This window comes from Xenopus laevis, chromosome 8L (genome assembly GCF_017654675.1).
Source record: "Xenopus laevis strain J_2021 chromosome 8L, Xenopus_laevis_v10.1, whole genome shotgun sequence".
Classification (NCBI taxonomy): Eukaryota; Metazoa; Chordata; class Amphibia; order Anura; family Pipidae; genus Xenopus; species Xenopus laevis.
In genome coordinates this window covers 62139026-62149750 of record NC_054385.1, presented here as the reverse complement: position 1 = coordinate 62149750, position 10725 = coordinate 62139026, and the positions used below count along the sequence as shown (strand labels likewise).

Here is a 10725-nt window from a genome sequence, read left to right as displayed (position 1 = left end):
TGTGTGAAAAGGGGTTGTTCACCTTTGAGATAACTTTTAGTATGATGTAGAGAGAATTTGTTTTCATTTTTTTATTATTTGTTTTTTATTATTTTTAATTTAATTTAAGCAATCTGGTAACTAGGGCCCAAATTATCCTAGCAACCATGCATTGCTTTGAATAAGAGACTGGAATATGAATAGGAGAGGACCTGAATAAAAGGATCAGTAATAAAAAGTAACAATAACAATAAATGTGTAGCCTTACAGAGCATTTGTTTTTTTAGAAGGGAGTCAGCGACGCCCATTTGAAAGCCACAAAGAGTCAGCAGAAAAAGCCAAATAACTATAAAACTATACAAAATAAATAATGAAAACCAATTGAAAAGTAGCTTTCTATAACATAATAAAAGTTACCTTAAAGGTGAACCACTCCTTTAAGACACTGAAACATGGTTCTGATCCCAGTTGATATTCCATTGGGTAGCTCCCACCAAGCAAATATTGTAGGTACAATTGACTTTGTCTCCACTATATGTACTTCTGGACTTCGCATATACCATCATGAAGCCTGAGCTCTAGATGTATTTTATTTTACAACAGCATATAAGAGTGCATAGAGGGGAACCTGACTGACCTTAAAAGTTCTGATTTCAAATATGAAACCATAAATACTTTTTTTTATACTGTTCTTCCAAAATTGAAAGCCCAGTAGGCCGAGGTACTGACTCTTAAATCTGTAACAATTTCAAACATTAAAATGATGATGTCATACAAATATGTCTTAGGAACCCCTAATATAAGGAAAAGCCAAATATTTATCCATGAAGTTTTTTTGCACACTTCAGTTTATCTTGTGACCAAAGCCATCACTTCCCATTATTTACATGCAGTCATTGCCAGCAATGTGACTATCCATGGTTTTTGTCAAGAGGATATTCCCTACAGATAACTTCACAGACTCCTATGAGAAGTGCTGTTCCTTTTAACCTGGCCTAATGTTTTTACTTACAATATAGGCCCCTATTGTCCACTCCTCTGTCGCCTACTGTGCATCTGAACTACATCTGGAAATAATATTCAACGTTTCAAGTCTGAAACTCTCATAAGAAAAGCTTCTGTTCAGAAGATGAACATAACACAACCAGCTCTTCCTCAAAGAATTGAAGATACATCTGTATTAGCACATGCCCTACTCACACCATTTCCTCTCAGTTATAATTAACATAAACATTGCCAGCCATGCTGATCAGATTTGCCATACACTTGGCAAGGAAAGGTCTGGCCTGGAACATTCTTCAAGATACTATATTTGAAGAAATTTTCTTAGATTTTGGTTTGATAAACACTTTGTATATTTTCCCTTGATTATAACCTTAGTATTTGAAATATTTTATTCCATTTTTAAAGTCAGAGCACATAATTGTAATCTCAGCAAGGAATTAAGACTAGAAATTCTACATGTTATGTCTTGTGCTTCTGTACCAGCCTAAGGCCACCACAGCCTGGGGCGTTTTTGGCTAAGACAAGTTGAAAACATTGCCTTGATAACTTTACATTCTGCATTTTCAGTTTACCTGGAAATTTGTCATCTAGTTCAGAAAGCACATTGTCTACAATAGCAATGCCCCCACCATCACCCTTCTGGAGCATGAGGTAAGGGGTCAGCGTGATGTAAGTACATCATTGGTGGAGAGGAAACTTTTACATTGCTTTTTCAGACATAAAATACCTTTGTCTGGGGAATAGCTAATTGCTCTATCATCAAGGTGTAAACTAAAGGGTGAGAGTGGACAGCCCTGACCAGACCAATTTGATATGTTTATACATTATGAGACCAATCCTTCCTGTTTAACTGCTGCAGTTGCCCTAGAGCACTAATCCCTAACCAGTGGCTCATGAGCAACATATTTCTCGCCAATCCCTTGTCTGTTGCTTTCAGTGGCCTCACAGCAGGTGCTTATTTTTGAATTCATGGCTTGGAGGCAAGTTTTGGTTGCATAAAACCAGGTGTAGTGCCAAACAGAGCCTCTTGTAGGCTACCAATCATCATAGGGGCTACCAAATGGCCAAAGCCCTTATTTTGCACCACCCTGGAAAATTTGTATAGCTTGTTTTGCTCCCCAGCTCTGTAATCAGTCAAACTGATGACGCTTGATCTTGTTTTTGTTTTTTTTTACCACTGGTGGGGAAGCATTTTTTATTGTATAATGATCAAGTGTCCTCCTGTTTTTAATTTCCTCACTTCCCCATATCACAAGTGACAATGATTTTAGCTTGGTGTCCCTATGTGCTTTAGAAGTAGTAGCGCTAATATATGAAGCTAATGCTTATGCCCCCCACTACAGTTTTGACCATTTGTGATGACCCCTAAGTTTAATTTCTCAACAGCAGCCTAGATCTCACTGAGCATGTGCAGTGCCACTGACCCGCAAAAGATAGCCTGGCAAACTCCAGTGGGGGAACCAGCTGTGACCAGGGCTTACATGTTTAGTTACAGGCCTGCTGAACCTTTTCATATATAAGATACAGCATTTCTAGCCATATTATTTAGACTTTCGTGTATAATTTTACAGGCTGGCACATCCTGTAAAAGCATCAACCCCAATTAATGATTTCAGGGGCAAACTCCCATCCCTAATCGCAGCAATAACTATACATTTGGCCTTTGTTTAGCCCCGAGTCCCAGAGCGTTAGGACTCCCAGTGGCAAGAAGCAGGGATTAGAGTGTGACCCGGCTACTTCCTGCGGCTGCCAATAAAATACTACAATCCCCAGGAATCCCGTTGCGAAGGAGGAGAGCCCTCCCCACAACAACAAGCTGCCACTGAGAGGAGGTGCAGGCGGCAGCAGCAGCGGAGCAGCCCTGGGAGGGGGCCGGAAAGACCTGCGGATTCCCTCATGTTCCAGCTTGTCTTTATGTTGCTGGCTCTGAGGCATCGAACTATTTCCTAGGGGAGGTATACATTGTAGCACCGCCGAACTCAGGTCGTGCAGCAGCAGCAGCATTATCATTGATGAAGTGTGAGCTACAGGCCCCCGCTACCACTGACACTTCTGCCTCTCAGCTCCAAGACCTATGGGATAGGTAGAGCCGGGGCGCCCTCCCCTCAAGGGGCGGAGAGGAAGGGCTGCTCGCTGGAGAGAGAAGAGGCGGGCTGGCGGATTGCATGCTGCAGTGCTCAGTACCGGGTCTCTTCTCCACTTCCTTGAAGGGAGCGTACATGACTGACACTGGGCGATTCACTGGACTTGGCTGCAACAGGCAAGGGGGGAATAGGGAGCCCCTGGGGAAGTGGCAAAGTGGGAGGAAGAGTGGTGTTCGCTGCAACAGGCAAGACAAGATCTAGAGAGCTGCTTCTGCTGCACAGCCTGCGGGCTTATACACTGCTCTCTCCCTCTACACGCCGGTAGGTGATGAGAAGAAGAGGCCAAGTGGTGCGCTAGAGGAGGGGGGGCGCAGGAAGTGTCACAGCTGGAGAGTTGGTCGGGCTGGCTGCTTGTCTCAAGCCACGGACATGTACTGAGCGCCTGGAAGGCTCTTTGGAGTGGGTGGTGGATTTCAGAACTCTTAGGGCACTGGCAAGGTGGATTTAGCCTTTGAGTCTAGGGCTCCAGGGAAGGAGCAATGGTAGTAGCAATGGTAGTATCTTGCAGGGGTGTATAAGGTTGGGTGGCTGAGAGGTTGCACAGCAGTTTACAGACAGGGGCCCAGACACTACCACATACTCAGTACTGAACTGGGACCCCAGGGGCCCACCAAAACACCTTAGACCAGGGGCCCACTCTTATTAGTATTTTTCTTCCTCTCCTCGCTCAACCTCTATTCTCCTAGTCTCTTTTATTTACACACTATAATCTATTATTCCATCTATTTAGCCTCTTTGTTCTCATAGAAATAGGGAATGACCATGAAATAGGGCAAATATTTGGCAGCATGAGAACCCACTGACACCTGGGCCCACCGGGAGTTTTTCTGGTATCCCTGTGGGCCAGTCCAGCACTGCACATACTGGATACTGTAGGCAGTGGGTACCTGTGGGCCCTGGTTTATGAGTGAAATGTTAGTTTCTAGTGAAAGGGGAAGAGACTTTGTGCTCACACAGATTTGTATATATGCAGCGCCCTACTAACTGTTTCCATATTGCAGCGCCTGGTGTACACAACTGTCAGGTGGTTTGACCTGACCAGCGCATTGTCTCCAGTCTAATCCTGTGAAGTCTAAGCCTGAGAGTGAAATGTGACGGCTGTGCTGCTGTACCGCAATGTTCCGCCTGGGCTGCAGTTGGCTGGTAAGTAGATTCGGCTCCATTATCATGCTGCTGACTACTGACACGCTGTGTTCTAATGTGCTGTTCATCTTCCAGTTGTGTTGATAGATTGCATGCTTAAACCCCCTCAAGTGTCATATTGTGTTTCAGCATAACGTTTAGCACCTTGTCTAAATGACAGTCAGGGGACATGCTGACAAATAGTTGCTGTAATGATTATATCAGCTCCAGGATGCAAAATGCTACAATCCATGCTGCTGTGCTTGCACCCATGTAATTTTGTCTTTGATTGCAAGCTCTTGATACAAGTGTTTTGGTTAATGGAATACTGCAGTATGTTTAATTTACTGGCGGAGAACAATATTTTGTTGCTTTCCATGACATTTTGCATGCTGTTCACAGAAGGTGCATTTGCTCCTTGGCCTTAACTCACTATTCTAAAACAATTCAAAGCAATATATCACCTTTAATTAAGAACAAAGGCATCTGAAGGACTGACAAGCCTGTAACTTATTTTTGCCTTTGATAACCGTCTGTGACGTTTATATAGCCTCCAGCCTGTCGTGCGCAAGTAGTTTGGCTAGTGATGAACCTGACCTTAGTGTGCCCGTGGTAGGGAGTTTGGACTGTAAGTTCTGCAGGGGCAGGGAGCAATGGGAATGATTAATATGTGCTGCTGATTATGCTAGCCCTATATAAATAAGTATTCTTTTTTAAAATAAACATGCACATGCTTTCTTAAGGCCTGCCAGCTGTCTGAGGATGCTATGGGTTTGCAGATTTTAAAGGGCTCACATATGTGAGATCTCTGCTTTATGGTTTGTTTAATTATTCAGTCCCTTGTTGGTTCTTGGCAAGTGTAAATGGATGGACACAAAATACATATTCATGCTATAGAATAGGAAATGTTACCAATGTCAAAATAGCAAGGATTTCTTTGGTGCTTCCTCGACAGCAGTCTTTTTGTTATGTGTCAAGGCAAACAAAGGTTTGACATATAGACATTGTATGGTTTTTTTTTTCTTGTTAAATGAATTCTTTTTAAATTTGGTTTTACTCTGGTACAATTTTTCCTATGTTTATGGGCCTATTATTATTAAAATGTCTGTGGATAACATGAACTTGTTTTGCTTCAGGGCTAGATCACTTCTCTAGTTGGGTAAGTCCAACTGTGTACAATATCCCACTGGTCTATAGCTACAAACAAAACTAACAGGAACAAGATAAGAGAAAAAAGACTAATCTTGAAATACTCATTGTTCTGTGGTACATAATGTGCATAACACTGAAGGTAGTGCCACATAAGGAGATTTGTCGGACATGTGAAATCTCTGCTACAGAGGATAATAAATCTCCTGAAAATGCCTTTCCCTTTAGTAGTTTTTGAAACGCTGCATATAAAACACATTACATGCAGCTATTTGGCTTAATTGCAGGTACATTTTCTAATTTTTTTTCAGCCAAATCGGCGCATGTAATATGTATACATCCGGCAATCCAAATGCTACTGAAGGAAAAGGCATTTTCAGGGGATTTGTTGCTCATGGCAGTGCAGATTTCCCGACATTGACAAATCTCCTAGTATGAAATTGCCCTAACAACAACATATATATATATTTATAGCAACCCGTTACAAACTCCCCAAACTGATCCTGCATGCGCAGTAGATCCTTACTGTTAAATCCCTCTAAATCCCTTTACTGCGCATGCGCCACCAAATGCTGGCGAATACAGGAAGAAGAGCGCACAGGCAAACATGGCTGCCGTGAACTCAACAGGAGAGGAACTGCACGAAGGGGTCAGTAACAAGTTAGGGGACTTTGCCCGGGGGGGGGGAGGTAGGGAGGGGGAGGGATTTTAGCGCCGAAGGGGTTGAATTCTCATTTAAAGGTAGCTACTATCTGTGGTACTCTTGAAGGGTGGTTATAACAAAAACATAAGACTAATTCAAGTGGACAATATGAGCAAAATATAATTGTGAATTTGGTTATACATCTAGTCGGTAATTCTTGAAAAAGTTGAAAATTAACTTAAATTTTCTCTTCTGCAAACATGATCTGGTGAAACTCATGTCTATGAAGCACTGATACACTCAGCTATTTGTTTTCCTTTAGCGAAATAAGGTATTATATACAGAAAACCCTTTGCCTACTTATTTTAGAAGATACAGATTCTTCACCCTTCTTTGCTTCAGTAGGTATCTTTCAGTAGCCCTTTTCCCACTTGGCGTGTGAGCAACAAAACCTTTGTAATTTGCTCTGTTCATTCCTACGGTAATCAACTGTACACTTGGGTCAAGCGATTATGGCTTGAAGTGCTGGTTAATGCATGAATGAATGTATAACTGAATGTTAGGCGTTTCCAATACATGTTGACGTCCACACAACAAGAGGAAAAAGCTTGGGTGGCGAAATTGCCTTATGGGCCATTAGTTTTACATTTGTCTGTTATCTGTAGATAGGAGATAACAGATAAGTTGTGCAGAATATAACTTTAGTTCTTACAAAAGGTGATAAATAGTGGATAAATTGCTATGCATGGCTCCCAGCAGAACTATAGTATGAAAAACTTTATTGTTTAAAAGAGGAAATTTGTTGCCAAGAAATAGATTATCTAAAGATAGTGGATGAACAGATAAGACATTTGTCATTGAAATATTTTTGCTTTATGACATTACTGGACCTGAAGTGCCAGCAATCATCCCCTTCTCTCTCTTCAGCTTCAATGGCACTTAAAGTAATCATAGGAACTGCAGACTGCATGTTGCAATGTGCCTGAGCTGACTCATATAGCTTGTCTAGCTTTTGAACTGTCCCAGATGCATCTAGGCACTTCCACAGTGCTGCAAATCCATAAGGACTATGGCATCTGGGGCATCCATCTTCTCTCTAGATACTAGTGAATGCAAATTGCCCGTCTGGCGCACACAGATCCGTCACAGACTTCAGAACCCAAAACTTGAGCATTTTGTGTGTGTGTGTTTTATTTGTGAGATTTGCATTCACTAGTATTAGAAGCAATAGCACAGCCTCTGTCTCAGATGGATGGTAGTGGCAGTCAAAATGCACCTAATAAGCAGGAAGTCTACCCGTACTCTAACTACTTGTAATGGAAGTACTTGTGCATAATGAGCATACATTCAGATGTCATATTAAGAGTTAATTCTTATAAAAATATACATTAATATATATATATATTTATATAAAATAATTTACAAATCAGATTGGTACTAGATAGCTACTCTCCCAGAATAATTATTAGAAATATCTTTATATTATATTGAGGTACAAGTCGCTGCCCCATAAAGCTTGCAGTCTAGTATGTCCCTGAGGCATGAGGAGATTTGCAACGGTGCAAAATTTTCCATAGTGATTGGCCTCAGAAATCAAACCCCAGCATTCCTGAGCCAAATCCCAGTGCCATTATAGTCTGCTTCCTACCCAGTGGTTTGGCTGATTTGAGCCTACTGATGTCCTGGTGCACTGCATTTACACTTTCCAATCAGTTATAAACATACATATTTTCAATGGGCTGATGCAGATATACTGTATTTATGAAACAATGGTGGTTATGGCCAGAGTGGTTAGAATTTTCATTAAAATCAAGACATCATTATTATATATGTAAAGTTATCAAACTGCCTGAGACAAAATCATAGAAATTAACCACACCTCTTGTTGACCAGTTAACATGCGATTCTGGATTTTGGCAGTGGGTCAGACTGCTTCTTTGTCATTTTCGAGTCAAGCCACAATGCATATTCATTCTATTCTACCTTCTGTATCTTGTCTGATTTGATTTAAGCAAATTATAAAGTTAAAATACTATCACTGACATTAAACTGCACAACATGTAGGTTACAAATGTTGGCATATAATAACATGCTACCTTGTGAAAGAGCTGCAATAATTTATATTAGTGTTCCCCAGTGTTATACCTACACTTACCTACCACTGACAACCTTTCAGTGATTATGCTATTCAACCATACATTTAGTGCTTCTATGCAATTTTGTGTTCAAAATGATTCTTGGAATTTTGGCTCCTGCCCGCTGCATTTATTGGCTTAAGTGAGCTCTGACATCCTTTTTTTCAGAGACAGTGACTTGCATTAAAGTAGGGAATTACTAGCAGCAGCATTTCACTTACCGTGGACTATTTATTGCCTGCATACAAATCCTGGGGCCAGGGACCGAAGTTCCCAGCTTCCTCAGAACTGCAATTGTGCAATTAGATCAAAATTCGAGCTTCTTACATAAATATGTGGAATCATGTGATGAATAAAGTTGTGGCATCACGTGCAAGTGGAGAGCCGTAAATGTGATTTCATGGATATTAAGCTAGTTTTAGGAATGACCCTAAAAGACTACTATTTACATTTTGGGTGTTTTCCTTCTGCATTTAAGCAATGCTGGATATGTGACCTTAGGTGTCAGGAGGGATATTTTAGGATCCATGGAAATATAGCTGCTGCAGTTTGTATAACCCAGATGACTTTTAAAGGGATCTAAAACTGTTGTTCCACCATGCGCTACCCAGATTATCAGGATGACAAAGAGATACCTCTTTCCTCTGCACATAACCCACTGGCCATATGCCAAACACATAAAATGAATTAGTGCAAATAGTTCCTATTAATGGCCATGTAGAACACAAGCTGTCAGCCTGGGTCAGAAAACCCAAAAGTCTCTTTTGTTTCACCAGAAAAGTAACCAAGACAAAACCCATTCAACTGTCTCAAGTTTAGATTCTGGAAAAGTTGGAATGCCATGGATATTATAGGATCCATGTAAATATGGCTTCACACTCAACTGAAAACATGAATGGCTGCACAAAAGCCATAAGAACAAAATGCAAAATTTCCTGGGAGACATGATCACCATCATCTTTTTGTCTCCCTTATAAAGGACTAGTAACACCATAGATGGAAACAATTCATTTGGAATGCTATTTATTTCTATACTGGTCTTTAAAATAGAATTCCCTTATTGCGGTGTGTTTGCTATGAGCCATATTTTATGGTTGCCAAAGGTGCTTTAGAAAATAAATACAAATAGAAATTCTTTCCAGAGAATGTGCAGACGTCAGACTAAAAGTGGCCATACACCAGCTGACTCTTCTGGTTATTTGGCCAAATGGACTGTTTGGTGAAGGGATGGATACTCTATGATTGGACATATGTGTGCTTGACCACATTCTGTTGCTTTGGAACGACAGCAAGTGAAAAAAAGCTACAATTGCTCTTCACTTCTTATCTAATGATACAGGTGTATTGGCAGATAAGTGTTGTCTGTTGAAAGCAACCCCCAACCCTATAGCCATGTTATGGGAATGTTATTACAATCATTTACTAAAGGTGTGAAGAGTACACAGTGTGAAAAATCAGCACAATATGCCATGTTTTACCCACAATTTGTTTAAACCTATTGCAATACAATTGTTTTTTTCTAGATACCAGAGGAGTAAATGGTTAGTTAATGGGCTGAACTTGTAATGAGTGCTTATATGTAATTGCACTAAACCCCTAGAAAGGCATTTTATATGTAAAACAGAGTACAGGTATGGGATCCGTTATCCGGAAACCCGTTATCTAGAAAGTTCAGAATTACGGAAAGGCCATCTCCAATAGACTCCATTATAATCAAATAATCCAAATTTTAAAAAATGATTTCCTTTTTCTCTATAATAATAAAACAGTAGCTTGTACTTGATCCAAACAAAAATATAATTAATCTTTATTGGAAGCAAAACCAGCCTATTGGGTTTATTTAATGTTTACATGATTTTTCTAGTAGTCTTATGGTGTGAAGATCCAAATTACGGAAAGACCCGTTATCTGGAAAGTCCCAGGTCCCAAGCATTCTGGATAATACGTCCCATTCCTGTACAACGATTATTTATTTTATTATATTTCAATCTTTAAACATAGCTTCCATGAACATGAGTTTAGTAGAGAGACCATAGAATTTTACTGGGTATTGTTTTGACGGGCAGTGACCCAGACCTGTATATTGCTCTGTACATGCTGTTAAAGCAATAATATATCACATGTGCAGAAGTTACAATGCTAAAAGGGGAAGGCAGGGTTTATGATAATAAATGGATGCACAGTGAGAAAGAGATAGTAACCTTTGCTCACCATTTCTTTATGCTATTATTGTGAGCATATGCATAATTCACACCCAGACAACTGTCTGCCTGAATTTCAGAGATAAGGTGCATTGTCCTTTGCTTTCCTAGGTTTAGATCTTTCCTGTTTTATCTCTTTTTTTTCTTTTAAAGGAACAGTTCAGGGTAAGTGTAAAACCTGTGTAAATAAATACGATGTGCAAAATCAAAATGTTTCTAGTTAGTTAGCCAAAAATGTAAAGTATAAGGGCTAGTCCACACGGGGAGATAGCGACGCGTTTGCGGTCGCGGCGACAAAGCGCCGCGACAGTCGCCGCGACCGGCGCAGGCGACAGTTTTGTATGGGC

The 10725-nt window shown here is 40.5% G+C and overlaps 1 protein-coding gene across 1 annotated transcript in view; it reads left to right on the top strand.

Moving 5' to 3' along the window:
- Positions 1-3205: 3205 nt before the first annotated feature.
- atp11c.L (ATPase, class VI, type 11C L homeolog) overlaps positions 3206-10725 on the top strand; it is a gene marked incomplete at its 3' end in the record, with an annotated part of 65043 nt that continues 57523 nt past the window's right edge. The window contains 2 exon segments of the mRNA NM_001087355.1: positions 3206-3389; positions 4130-4271. Of these exon segments, the coding sequence (NP_001080824.1) occupies positions 4245-4271 (27 nt within the window). The 5' untranslated portion in view covers positions 3206-3389; positions 4130-4244.